Here is a 14,724-nt window from a genome sequence, read left to right on the forward strand (position 1 = left end):
ACGTTAGGGATGTCAAACGAACCTTGTTGACGCTCGCCAATAAGATTTGACTGAATCCCGGACTCTATTTACGTGCTAAGGCTGGATCATTTTTAACTAACTAACAATACTTCCAACAACAAAACAGAAAACCATTTTTTTTTTACAATTCGCGATCAACCTGGTTATTCCAGTTCAGTCGCGTTTTATCTTCATTTCTACACCCAAGGAAATTGAATAATTTTATTAAGTGCCTACCGTGAACGTGTTTCTCGATCACGCAGACCGCCAACACTAAAATTAAGGTTATACTTCTAAAAGCCATCTTTTTCTCTCTTGGCCTCTTCAATGCTCAGTCGTGCAACCTTCCACGGGAAACCACATGATGTTTTTATTCACAGGACGAATCGATTAGCTACAAGAAAGGAATAAAAATACAAATATTACCAAACGAAATATTTGCTAAATAAGAACCGTTTCCCGGTTGTACTACCCATAAATACATCTTTATACCTGGTTAATATTTCCCATCAGCGCCTTGTATTCAAGACTCTAGCACGTCGAAATTTTCACTACATTGCCAACGGCAACGACAACAAGTTTTCGGCGGCCATTTAGTTATATACATCAGCCTTTCGCCATCCCCACTCACTGCAACAATGGCGCCCAGTATGTGAATATTATTTCATTTACTTCGAGGCCACAAATGTGTTGACGGAAATTCCTCCCGGTAACTGCAAAATTGCGTTTTTAACTTGAACTTTTTTGAAAAACTCGGAACAGCAGTGATATCTAGAAATTTACATTTTAATTCTAAGTTCAACTCGTTTCGCTTATCACGACCTGGCGGGCTATTTTGCAATTATTCCTTAGAGTTGACGTCATTTCCATGCCGACCTCAATATCACAAATTATTCACATTAGCAATTCATTTTTTGTGTGTGTTTTGAAAACGTTAGCGCCTTGTCGTCCAATAGAATTCTCTGCATGCGAACCACTTTTCATAATAAAGATACTCAAATTGGAGATTACAAAATGTTTAACAATATGAAACGGTGAATTCTTCAGAAGCTTTGCTGCTATGATACTAAGCTTTGAATGTATGCAAAAAATAAAAGTACCTGCAAATAACCTGCAACGGAATTATTGTAGCTAGCTAGTTTCGCTCGCAAAACGTGTCATGTCAATGAACATCCTCTTGGGGCTCAAAACGCTCAATTTTCACCGAGAGCAGTTAAATAAATTACTTAACAGTCATTCGAAAGATGTTTTATACTTTTAAACTCACACTCATTTAGCAAAACACTAGCCATTACCCGACATTACGTTAGATTCCGCGACAAGGAAGCACCGCAAATTAAAACAAGCGTAATCATATTTCTCATATCACTACCATTACCTTATAATTCCCAAGCGCACTTTCCTCTGCCCCTTTTGTCCAATGAAGCAAACAATCTATAACTTTCTATCACGGTTGCAAACAGCGATAAAGCTCAAAAACGTTCGTAACCGGTCTTCTCTTGCGTACGACAATCTTGTACGCGCTTTGCTGAGGAACCAGCAGAACTATGCCACAAAGTTATGAATTTTTTATTAGTGGTAATGTCCATAAATATACGAGTTTAGATTCTAGGCTTTAGGACAATCATTATTTCGCCACCATGCTAAGCGTGGACCTCAACGAAACAAAACAAAGCATGATCAAAAAAGAACCGGTTTAGCGTATTATTTTTGTTTTTCGTTTTTGCTTGCTATGTTGACTATATAAGACTGTAATGTGGATACGAATTTATTTGGAATATATATAGCTACCAATTTTTCCGTTTTGAAATTAAAGCCTTTGCCAAGTTTTAAAATATAAATGCATATTTTGGTTTTTAATCGCCAAGGCGGGAAACATTCAATCTGCAAGTGTTTTATAAAGGCAACACCAATTAATTATCTGAAAGAAGATATTTATATATATTCACTTCAAGATTTCCAATGTTCCAAATTTTGAAATAAGTAACGGAAATTTCATCATGCAAAGTTACCATATTACGTTAAAGTGCTGATGAATATCGAGGAAGCACTAGTAGCAGACGATGTTCATCACAATATATATTTAAGTTCAACTGTTTGATGACGTCAAATACGAGAGTGCAATCGGTTGAAAAAAAAACCGGTTCCAATAACAGAAGTGTCTTAATTATGACTGTTTTTTTTGGCGTCTGAGCTCATTTAATTTTTGTACCATTATTTCTTACCTGCCAAGTTACTTTGTAGTTTTCTTTTGTAGCTATGTTATGTTAATAGTCGTTATTATAATTATTATAATCTGTAACCTTAAATACCTACCCTGACCGTAGAATAATCTTTGTTGATTAAACATGAACATAAATATAATCCCTCTCGTTAAACATTAATCTATAATTGATAACATTTCAAAATAATCGTTTACAAACATGTCGAGGTATAATTAAGTTGACCAATAACGCAGCCAAAACTATATGTCATATGCTTAAAACTGCATAGGTATTTATATACTGTATATTTAATATATTTGATAACGAAAGATAAATCTGAACTGTAGGCGAGCGCATATGTATGTGTGTTTTTTTATAAATTTATGACGAGGGTCAGTCTTCACGGGCAATTTTGGTTACTGATGGCCCTAAATGTATCCGCGACGTTGTATATTTATAGCCAAAGAAGAGGTAGCGATTTACTTTTGAACCCGTTGATACGTTACACTTCGGTAATAACGTACATGAAGTTTTTGAGTCCGCTGTTACGGGACGTTTGGTTCAGACTAGGAATGCCCGATGAGCTTTTAAATTCCGATTTTTTTAAAAAAAAACTACTGGAGGTATTATACGGGAGCTATTATACAAAATGGCGAATTCAAGATGGCGGATTTTTTTTCTAATATGACATCACTTTGGAGCGATATGACGTAATAATTGACACATGAACGCACTAAAATAAATAATCGTTGATGCCCTACACATCATGCGTTTCGTTGAAGAAAAGCTTTAATTCAGTATGCTTTTTAAAATGCAACCTGAGGACTTGCTCGATTTTAAGCAATCGTCATATCCAAAATTTTCTTATTAAAGCAATTCTAAAAATCACACTGCAGAAAAGGAACTTGCGTTCGTGACAATTCAGTTGAAAATTCATCAGTCTTCAAACTACTGTGAATTTACCCCCAATACGCAATTGCAACGTTTAGTAATGAAGAACGTCAATAGTAAAAAGGAAAAAAATTAAAATAACGGCCAATCTTCTATCTTCGGAATGAATTTCAATACTCGTTAATTATAAATCCAGATATTCAGGACTTCTTTCATTGTCGTTCATAAAAAAAGTGGCCGGTTTCACAATTGTCCTTATATTCCATTTCGTAATATCAGGGTTTCTCTCGACTTTAGAATGAGAATGTGCTGATAACATTAATTTAGGTGAGGGATGTAAACAACAAAACATACACTCAGTGAATATCACTATAAATCATTTTGAGAATTTCGCTTGGGTCTCGTGTCGGAAGAGTTTGAGGTCCTCAAAACGTACTATCTATCCTTTTAATTTAAATCTTTGTGGCGTTTTGTTATGTCGCCAAGGTTAGAAGATCACACATTTAAAACGAATTCGATTTCTTTAACTGCACTCATTACTCAAACGCATAGCCCCGAAGGCTAGCATGTCAGTTGTAGCAAGCTTCATAATTATATAACAATAATATCGCAGAGCTTACCTCTCGAAGGACTTAAAAGCTAAGCCGTTATCCTTGCGAGGCAATAAAACTTTCATTCATCACTTCAACTTTAAACAAACATGAATTATGTTTTCCTTGTCGTTTGCATATTGGCACTTATATCCCTGGCAGGTGTTAACCTTCATGAATAAGTTAAAAATACCAATTATGTTTTCTGTCGTCTCTTTTTTGTACGGAAATAGAAATTTCTCACTGATTTATCAGTATTTCCTTCATTGGTGTTAAGACTGGATTGAAATAGTTGTCTGCAAAGTAACTCTTTAACAACAAACTCTCTTTTATCTTTGCCTATCAATTTTGTTTTTGTTTTTTCTATTTTTTTTCCTACAACGATTCAATTATTATGTAAATTACTCGCAGATGAGTAGGACGATTCACTGACGCCTTCAAGAACCAACAGTACTTCCGTGCCCTACTAGTATTATGGAAAAAGATATATTTTCCGTTTCCTATAACAACATATATATACATTTTTTTTTTATGAAAATCATATTCTCGACGTTTGTATCGCTATTATTTTACACTTCAAACGAAAAAAAAGTTCAATTCGGACTTCGTAATTGAAAAGTTTGTTTTTATTATTACTATTTACGTCGCTGACTAATGGTCTATTCTAATGTGGCAGCGTTGATACAAATACTGTAATCTTTATCGCCATAAATAAGAGCTAAAATCTTTATCCGGTAATGGGTCAGTAAGCTAAAATCCACCACCAACACGTTATATAAATTATATGTAAATAAAGTGTTTCATTTTGGCAGACAGGTGAGTGATAAACGTTTCTTGACTCAAATAGTTATATAAACAAGGAAGATCAACGGCCGAGGCTAAGAAGGAATAATAAAATAAATGTAAATTTCGTCTTTTTTAGACTGTGCCACAAGAATGAAAAAAAAAATGGAATAAGAGTCGAGCCGTGTTAATACGACCACTCGCGGGGCAAACAAACATACAAGAAAACACACCAACAAACAATCAAATGTATGCATTAAAAGACGTGAAAACTAATGTTGTGGACCCTAAAAGATGGTCGTTAATATCATTAATATGGCTGTCAGATAAAGAGGCTTCCAATTAACCCATTATACGAGCTTCTTTTCGGGGCAAAAGCCGTCAAGTAGTTTTTCAGAGGCCGAATTAACGTGGACCTGAGTCATAAGGCCGAGATACGGTGTGAAGAATGGATACAGAAATTGAAAGACGAAAAGAAAAATCAAATGCTTCGTACAAAATTATTTGCGCAATAACTGATAGACATATATAGTAAGTTGGAAATATATTCTTCTCTTTAAATATCACTGGGTCGTTTCACTTCTTTTTTACGTCTTTTGTTATTTTTCAGTTTCTTAAATGAAGGTCCTTAGAGGAGGGGGGGGGGGGGGGGGAGGGAAATAAATCCCATTCCAATCCCAGATTTTCCCCTAGTCCTATTTCCCAGGCTATTGTTTTTCCAAAGTCCAGTCCCAGTTCCACTATTTTTTTGTTTGTTTGTGAATCCCAGTCCCAGTGGCCCAAATCCCATATTCGCAGTGGAAATTTGCTCAAGCCTCAGTACCTTTTCAGGCCCCTTATTGACTTGGTAATCGAAACAGTCGCATGCATGAACGTTGCCAAATTAGGTTATTCAGTAATGGTCAGTAATAAGACTGATGTATGGCAAAAAAATGTTTGATAAGATTTACTGTGGTTCTCAGAAACGGGGTCGGACAGAAAGCCAACACACCTTTTCTGAAGAGCTTTGTATAATATATTTATACCATGCCATGGAAAATACAGCCATAGTGCTTTTTTGTTCCTTCTTGGCTTTTTTTTTTTTTTTTTGGGAATGTATCGTATGAGATAAGACGACGATAAATGTTGATAGCTTCTTACCTTAATTGTAGACGTTGCTTCAGTAACCCGGTATAACAATAAGAAGAATTTCACAATTAAAAACTACCATTGAAATATTCTGTTTTATTAATTCTGCCTTCCTAAAGAGTATTTGTTCTCAGTTTGCCTTTTTTCCAAACCACTTTAAACAGTTGATAATTTATTTAAAACCATTTAAATATTCTGCCCTTTCCATTGAATTTTATAAAAAAGGTATTTACCAAATTATTTTCGCCGATTAATGAAAATACGAATAAAAAAGCCTTACTAAAGTATAGATTGAATAATTCCCTTGTTAAAAAAAAGTTAATGGAATCAGTTTGAAACTTCGTAAGCCGCGACAATCTGCCAGGAAGCCTGTTTTTAAACAATAAAAAAGCAAGCAAGCCAAATACTAAACAATTGTACAAGTCAACCGGCATTACAAGGCGGCCACTATCTTTTCCGCCACTAGAGAAAAAGGATTCGCTATATCGATATTTCTCCCTTCGTATGGCCTTTCACTTCAGTCGTATTGCATAAATCAAATTCTTGCATTCCTCTCTAAACGTTGCATTCATGTATCCAAATATGATAGGATTCGCAATGCTGCTCAACCCAACAACATACGTAGCGAAGAAGTAGGCTTGCCTTGGAAGACGAAATTCCCCGTGCGCTGTATCAAGGGCTGTTATGACATACAGTGGCGTCCAACAGACAAAAAACGCGACGATGATAGCAAATAATGTTTTCGTCATGACAATATCTTCCACAGATAATTTATTACTTGGTACGGCGGCCGGTTCTTCGGCGTTCTGCAGTTGTTTCGTGTGCCGTTTTACGAGGATGTAGATTCGCACATAGCAATACGTCACTATCAACATAGGTAAAATAGTGAAGAACGCGATCCTATATAGTGCCTGCTTCTCTCGGGCATTCTCGATTGTGTAAAAGCAAATCATCATTCCAGGATGAAAGGCGAATTCATGTCCGCGAACTAAGTAGGGTAACGGAGCGCAAAGAGCGCAGATTGAAACTATGGCGATGGATATTATGATGTACTTTCTAACGAAGAGTTTGATGTAAATCTGTGGATATCGAACTCGTGTATAACGGTTGATGGCCGTCAGTGGGAACATTAGCTGGGCAGTGTAGGCTAAAACAACACACGAATAGCCTTGTAACTGACATGTAAACCATGGCGAAGTCCATCTTCCTTTTGCGCTGACTCTGCACAAAAACGGCATTACAAGAGAAGCTGTAAGCAAATCTGTCACTGCCAATGCGAGGACGTAAATATTTGTTACTCGACGAAGTCGCTGGTTATTGTAAACAGCCCAACAAAGTAAAGCGTTTAACAACAACGCTGCTATGTTTAAAACAACACAAACTGCTGTTTCAACTGCCACTGTGGTCTTGCTTCGAGCGGAAAGCTGATCGGCAAGGTTTTGTGTGTCAAATAAGTTTCCTGAAGCATTGCTCGACATTCTTGGCTCGGGAACACTGTTAGATAAATACTGTTGTCGTGGCTAGGTGGTCAGTATTTCGATATTGACCGCCTGGGCGGAGACGAATGATTAATTGTTTTTAATATAAAAGAAAATTGGCTATCTTCCACCAAGATTTTAAATTTAAATGAAGGCTGGGAAGAATTATTTGAATGTGACCACCAACTACTAACTATATACTCCGTTTATAAACAAAACGCTTTTAAACGAGCTAAAATAAAACATGTTTTTATAAATAGGGTCCTTACGGATATCGAAATTGATACAAAAGCTGTACTGTCTTAATTCGCAATCAATTTATTGTTCATCGCAGATTAATTTTCATGTTAAATGTAGTCAGTTTACTGAACACACTTTTAACTTTGTTTATGAAAAACTGTTAATATTGCATGAAAGCAAATAGCTAAACTAAGTATCATCACCTAAAAATATTCACTTTTATAGGTAAAGTTTGAAGACAGACTAAACAGTCTAATTAGGGCGCAGACAACTTCAATTTGTCTAATATTGCCATGGCTATTAAACGGGGACGGATACCTGTAACTTATTGAAATTTCTACTTAAGCAAAATAAAAAAATCAATTAAGACGAAAAAGTTGCATTACTCTGAGAGACATTTTTTCTTTTCAAAACTGGTGTGTATCTTTTTACGGTCTCATTGCTTCAAGGTTTCCACTTATGGAAAAACTGTTGTTTATGTTTTTTTTTTTTTTTTTTTTTTTTTTTTTTTTTTTTTGGTCATGGATAACTCCAGGTTTCTACCGGCCAAAAGCTAGCCCTAAAGCTAGTTACAAAAACACATTAAAAATGTATTGTACATTATTAAAATTTGCATCAGCCAAAATTGAAAAAGGCTGGAATGATTGCACTTCAAGTAATTCTTTAAGGTTTCTTCCATTTGCTGGAGTCTTATTGTCTCTAGAAATACTTCTTCAGTCACTGACTCATTTGTACCTATATTTATCATTCATGATCAGTCCAGGATCGTTATCAAATTTGATAACCATGTTACGCCACAACATGGCGGCCATTTCAGAAATCGGGGAATTTCGTATTCACTTCGCTTTATTCGTAATTTGTTCGGCTATTTGATGATCTTATTCAAACTGAAAAAAAACATTGGCAAGTACTTCAGGGACGAAGTCACCTCGGCTCATGGATTAAAGAACGAGGAATACACCAGTTTTGGTGGCGAGTTGGTTGGTGGCGAGAATCCCTGGTGGCGAGGTGACCGGATACCGATGGCAGACTAAGTTGACTGATGTTGAATTTGACGAGTGACGGCCGATTAGTGTCATAACTTTTGAAACCTTTCCATAAGGGACACCGATGGCAGCAGTATCTTGATTAGATTGCAAAGGTGAGCTATCTGAAATCTTTGTTTGCTTTGACGTGCATTGTTGTCGATAATATTTAAAGTTTAAGTTATAATATTTTAAGTTTAAGTTAATTTTCTTTTCTTTTCCCTTCGCGACTCGCCATCTTCATTTTACTGCTTTTGATATTTATTCGGGTGTTTATCTCAAGCCATTAAAAACAAAACAGTGACGGTATCCGTATTCCTATTTGTATGAGAAGCCAGAATTCAGAAAGAACTTCTACCCTATTGCTGATTTAGCTGATCTAAAATGTTTTGTTTGATAAGTTGCATAAATGCATGGAAGTGATTCTAGTAAGCGGTGTTGACTTCATTACATTTCAGACCATTTCAATACGGAAATGTCACACAATCTTCAGTATTGACTAGGTGTGGAAATCAATCCTGGGCCTTTCTGTTGCTGAATGACGAAGTTCATAATGATTTAATGTATTTATCTTATCATAGTGTAGGTTTGTAATGTATTGGAGATTCGTTTTGTAGTCAAGGCAAATAAAAATTAAAATGAATAAGAAAAATGCAATTTCTGGGATCATTGTAAAGCGTCATCGCCTGTGCATGCATGTATGCGTGCCGGTTATTTATTATTTGTTATTGAAAAAGTTGGAACGAACAAAAACCAACAGGCGTTACTTTCACTTTGTACATGTACGTAGTTGAAAATTCTGCAAGACATAGATTTTGTCTGCGTTTTCAAGCCAATATACACCGGGTCCGTACTGGATAGGTCAATAACCTTGCAGTATTAATTTTGCAAGTTCACAACTGGAGAATTTGACGATGGAGGAAAAAACATCGATATTTGAATGAATGAATGAATGAAATACTTTATTAAAGTGTCTGAGGTATTTAGCTTAAAAAAACTAATTGTGGACACTATTTACATTATGAAGGTGATAAATGATCGTCGCAGTGAATTCCCAATTTAAGCAATTGGAATAAAGAAGCCTGAAAAAAAATTCAGGGCTTCAACGGGATGAAGCCCTGAATTTTTTCAGGCTTCTTTATTCCAATTGCTTAAATTGGGAATTCACTGCGACGATCATTTATCACCTTCATATACATCCGCAGTTCATATATGAATCATTTCATATACATTACATCACTATTTACATTATTATATATCTAAGCTATTTAAAGTTAAAATATTTGCACTTAAATTCTAAGAAGAAGAAAAAGAACCGTACTACATAGATTAATAAATAAATAAATAAATGAATAAATACATAAATGACAATAGAATATAAAATTTTATAATAAAAGTAGGTGAAAGATAAAAATTGCAGTTAAGAATTAAAAATCTAAAATAACAAAGGTAAGAAATTGAACAACAAAGGTAAGAAATGCAACAAAATAACAAATAACAAAAAAACGCGCCCGCCTGCTCTTTTTTTTTTACAAATCTCTTTTTTATACAAATTTTGTTTCACTTAGCCTGCGAATACAGCCGCCTCTCGTTGGTATTTTTTTCCAAATTTAATTAGCTTTAACCAAGAGAGATGAAGTTTATCTACATTTCGGTTTCCGGTTATTGTTTTGCCTTAAAGGAGCTATGTCACAGACAAGGCATCTCTAGACTGTTCACAGTCCCCTATTTTTCCGTGAAGTCGTAGAGATAGATCGTTCAGTCCGACGAGCCGCCATCTTGGTTTACAAACGCGAGCAAAAACTGGGGAGAGTGCAAAAACCCCGTGGGTGGCTGGGCTGGATGCTCATAGCCTTGGGGTGGGAGAGCGGAAAAAATAGCCCCGCCACACTCCCCCCCCCCACCCACGGGGTTTTTTTGCACTCTCCCCATTTTTTGCTCGCGTTCGTAAACCAAGAGGGCGGCCCGTCGGACTGAACGATCCATTTCTACGACTTCACGGAAAAATAGGGGACTGTGAACAGTCTAAGGCATCTTTGGCAATTGTTGTTTGTGTCTAGTGCGAAGCGCAGACACTAAGCTATAACGCTAAAATTTTTCAGTAAGTACTTCATATACGGCAAATTATGACGTCATACTAACCAAATTCCACTGAGATTTCTAATACGTGACAGCGTACACGAAGTACTTTAAGGGGTATTAAATGGTCTTTGCGAGCATTTGCGAGCATGCGAGCACGGCGTTTTTCTTTGCGAGCACGAGCATTGACAAAAGTTAGCCTTGCGAGCAACGAGCACTTTTCAAAAACCATCTCCACTAAAATCCGAGCATGCGAGCACTTGTAATTTTATGTGAGCACGAGCAAACGAGCACCTACTTAAATTTTGCGAGCATTTCGAGCAGAAGCCTTATTCTGCGAGCACTGCGAAATTTTGATGGACCATTCATGACCCCTACTTTACAGAAATGCTTCTCTGCATAATAGTAATCGATAATCACTCGTTTTGCCTTCGTTACCCCTTCGTTATTCCTTCGTAGGCTTTTATAGATTGTGCTCCTAAAAGTGGCATATTATGCTACTAGCAGTGCTCAAAATTTTGCCAAATTATGCAAAAATTATGCCAGAATTCCCAAATTATGCTTCTGATTTCCGAAATTATGCTCACAAAATGACGTAGATTCTATACATAGAGGTGCGCAATAACGACACCAAATTATGATGTTTTTTAAATAAACTGTTGTTGTAAATTTATTTGTGTTTATGGCAGTTTATCACGGCCGTCAGCTGTCCAAATTAGCTGCTCGCATCTCTAAACCGTTTGTAAAATGCCTCCAACGACTTAACAATCACAATTGTATAGCTAAAACACGCATTGCAAGAACAAACTACCTAAATTTCATTTATTTCTGTAGAAAGTACACCATATTTACTACATTTTATGAATTTATGCTCCAAAAAGTGCTAAAAATTGCTAATTATGCCGTGGCAGTGCTCGTTTCACAAATTATGCTTTTTAGCTCCAATTATGCCAAAAATTATGCTAGCACAATCTATAAAAGCCTATTCCTTCGTGAACAACTGATGAAAACGTAGAACAAACGGAACAAGTCTAATTTGAGATAATTAAGACATTAATTACGTCAACAAACGTCAACACAATGTATTGCGCTAAAAATTATAAATTCTCGGACGTTTGAAGACTTTTGTCTCTTCATTAACGTTAAAACTGCCGTTAACAGACAGCGCGCGCAAGACCCTGCATTCAAATGGGATGAACGTTGACTTTGCTTTCTTGTGACAGTGGAAGCGCGCGCTTGCGGCGAAGATGCATTTTAAATTAATTTAAATGTACACGCGCGTGCTGTCTGTCTTCTACTACACTGTTGAAGCTAGAATCCTCTACAACTAAAGTCTATGCCGACAAAAACCTAATAAATGCACTACCGTGACCGAGCAATACAGTAATGCACAAAGCTCAATAAAGCTCAGCACTAGACACATGTACGCAGTGCGGACCTATTTTTAAGTTTGTCGCTCGTAATCCACCTAAAGGAACAGTATCACGAGAAATCTTCTATTTTTTTGTGTAAACTATGCTAGAACTGTGGGGGTACGTCACTGATCAACAAAATTACCATTAAAAATAATATATAAAGGGAAAAATTCATTCTCCAAGATGTCAATGAATCGTAATCAGTGTTTTTTATGTGATTTTCTTCCAAGGAAACACTGTCAAACTTGAAAACATCGGCCTGACTTTTTCAAGTTTTAGGTCACTTTCATCCAACCCATCCACAGTCATGCTACGTTAAAACAATTTTTAACAATTTCCACGACTACTTTAGTACGTTTTACCAAAGCCAGGCTACTGTAATTGGATTCCAATTGATACAAACACCTTCATTGGATTTTCAAGTAGCACTATTAATCACGGTGACACTGTCCCTTTAATTTTCGTCGCTCGTACCACGTGACCGGAAACGGGTTGACCGCGACGAAAATAGAGGCCTAGGAACTACGCAAACCCACCTCCTTAGTGATGCCAAAACCCTCAATTTACGACAAGAACTACCGCTTCTTTTACGGGGGAGTCCCTTTCGGGCACTTCCTTTCGCCTTTAGTCCGTTTATATGTGATTGTCTTTGTAGACTCTATCAAATTATTTCTTGCATTCTCCAAAAGCAATTCTAAAGCGCTGAAGATTTGATCCATTCAGACCTCTTTGAGATTGGCCCGTCACCGAACAGTCGTAACTTTTCTTCAGTTAAAATACAGAGCAGAAAATTTTGGCAACTTTAAGTTGTACCCGCCTGCATGGAAGTCCCCTTAACCCTTTTCAGACCGGGTTTTTTGGGGTTTTTTGGGGGGGGGGGGGGGGGGGGGGGGACTCCCCCCCCCCCCTTTTTTGTTTTTTAAAATATTTTTTGGGTTATATTTTTAAAATTTTTTTTTTTTTTTTTGGGGGGATGGGGACAAGACATATTAAAAGGGACGCCATCTGGGATGCTCATCTATTGGAAATTTTTCCAAAAAGAAACCCCTAAAAGAGACTAATCTGGGCGTGGCTCAAGCTATTTTAAACCCCTAAAAGATACCAAAATTCGGAAAAAAGAACTTATATTTGTATTTTTCTCCGTGTGCAACCCTAAACGAGACCCTGACGGCTAAAAATATTGCCATTTTCCCCAGAATACCCTAAGCGAGACCCAAAGTCCGAAATTTATACCCCTAAGCGAGACGACGAACATCCCCGTCGGCCGTCACTTTCATATGGGAGTCCGCCCCCCCCCCCCGGGATGAAAGTCCCCGTAATAAATTACGGCGATCAGAAGGAACCTTTGGTAGATCAGTTCCGAGCGACTGCGAGCGTGACAACGTGACTGTCACGCAATGTAAAACATGGGTGATGGCAGCCCGATAAGTATGATTTCTGTTTGTTTTCATTAGATTTCCGGCAGTACATGAGTAGGTCGAACACTCAAGGTTATTAATAATTTGTTCGAGAAGGTGGATTTCGACTGAGAAAATCAAACGTAAATAAAAGTTAGCATTATTGATTTTAGGTGGCGTATAGCTCTCAGAACTCTATATAAAGCTGCATTTAATAGTTACAAAACAAACTTATATTAAAGTTTCACCAAAGAAACTGTTGTACTGCTAGGCAGGTAAGTGAAATACTTAGTTGATTATCAACTGGAAGCTAATAAAGCCGACTGAGCGTATAAAGTCCTTCAATTTGTTCCGACGAAGAGCCAACGTTCGAAACCTCAGCTCTTGAAAATACTCTACGGCAGTTAATTTATCTTTGTCAACTTCCAGTGTTGTTGATATCATCTGCCTCATATAAGTCTTTAGTTTCGAAAGTTCATTGTTTCGTCACAATTTACAACCCATTTTGGAAGGTAAGGTATCGGGCAAAAGCTTTATCGTTTTATTCTAATTGCCTTGGCCTTTTGTTAAAATTGTCTGCCACACACGGTGATGGACGGCTGCCTTTCCAGGCAGTCACAGAAATCCTTTATTTGTTGCCACACACCAGATTAAAACGTCCATTCCCTACAATGATTAGACAAGAACTTTGTACTTACCATTCAGAACAATAGCATAGTCTTGATCGCATTTCATCTATCCAGAAATAAAGACTCAACAAGCATTTTTATCCGCTTCATAAAAGAATGTGCGTAGCTGAATGAGTCAAAACAGAATCTTGCTTGACGATTTTTCATGGGTTGAGTTGTGACAGTTGATTGACAGATATTAAAATGAAATTGTTGTCGAGGAAGCCGAATTAGGATCTTTTATTATAATATTTTCATTTTTAAAGCGCATTATTTTTTCAAACTCACTCGCCTTACAACAATTGAAAAACCAAGAGAAAAAAAAGGTTATTCAATTTCCTCGATCGGGCATGGAGTTCCATAACTTCGGTACAACAAGCGTAAAGACTCTACCACCAAAACTGTTAGTTTAATTTTTTGACAACTAAGTAACGAACGTCACTCAAGGCACTTCATTTCCGTGCATGAGCGTTTTTTTTTTTGCGTTTTATAATTTCCATTTTATACTTCTTATCCTGATTCCAAAGCGTTTTTCCGAAGCGGAAGTAAAAATTTGTATTTCTAGTTGTTTGAAAATAATGACTTTTTTAACACGCACAATGTGGACCATGTACCAAGGTCGTAAAATAAAGCTTTGTACAGTGCAGGTTGGGTCAACCGGAGCACCCAGCTATTCTCCCGGGATTACCACCCACTGCCCCCCCCCCCCTCCGCCCCCCTCTCCCCCTCCACAAATTCTTCACCCCAGTATTCCATGTTGACTCGGAATAGTTTAATAAGAGAAGACCACAGACATTGTAAAGAATTTTTTTTATATATAAATTCA

At 36.9% G+C, this 14,724-nt stretch overlaps 2 protein-coding genes across 2 annotated transcripts in view; both read right to left on the reverse strand.

Annotated features, from left to right (window-relative positions):
• LOC144666469 (cadherin-23-like) overlaps nucleotides 1–1,241 on the reverse strand; it is a 51,194-nt gene extending 49,953 nt beyond the window's left edge. The window contains 2 exon segments of the mRNA XM_078527906.1: nucleotides 238–394; nucleotides 493–1,241. Of these exon segments, the coding sequence (XP_078384032.1) occupies nucleotides 238–304 (67 nt within the window). The 5' untranslated portion in view covers nucleotides 305–394; nucleotides 493–1,241.
• Nucleotides 1,242–5,691: 4,450 nt separating this feature from the next.
• LOC144665926 (melatonin receptor type 1A-like) lies at nucleotides 5,692–7,525 on the reverse strand. Its single transcript, XM_078527212.1, has one exon. It carries the CDS (start codon nucleotides 7,072–7,074, stop codon nucleotides 6,109–6,111), a length of 966 nt encoding a protein of 321 aa, XP_078383338.1. The 5' UTR covers nucleotides 7,075–7,525; the 3' UTR covers nucleotides 5,692–6,108.
• Between the last annotated feature and the right edge of the window lie 7,199 nt (nucleotides 7,526–14,724).

This window comes from Oculina patagonica, chromosome 9 (genome assembly GCF_052425735.1).
Source record: "Oculina patagonica isolate OP01 chromosome 9, crgOcupat, whole genome shotgun sequence".
Lineage (NCBI taxonomy): Eukaryota > Metazoa > Cnidaria > Anthozoa > Scleractinia > Oculinidae > Oculina > Oculina patagonica.

What these genes read in the sequence shown, in the direction of transcription:
- LOC144665926 (XM_078527212.1), bottom strand. Translation starts at nt 7,074, where the DNA reads ATGTCGAGCAATGCTTCAGGAAACTTATTTGACACACAAAACCTTGCC.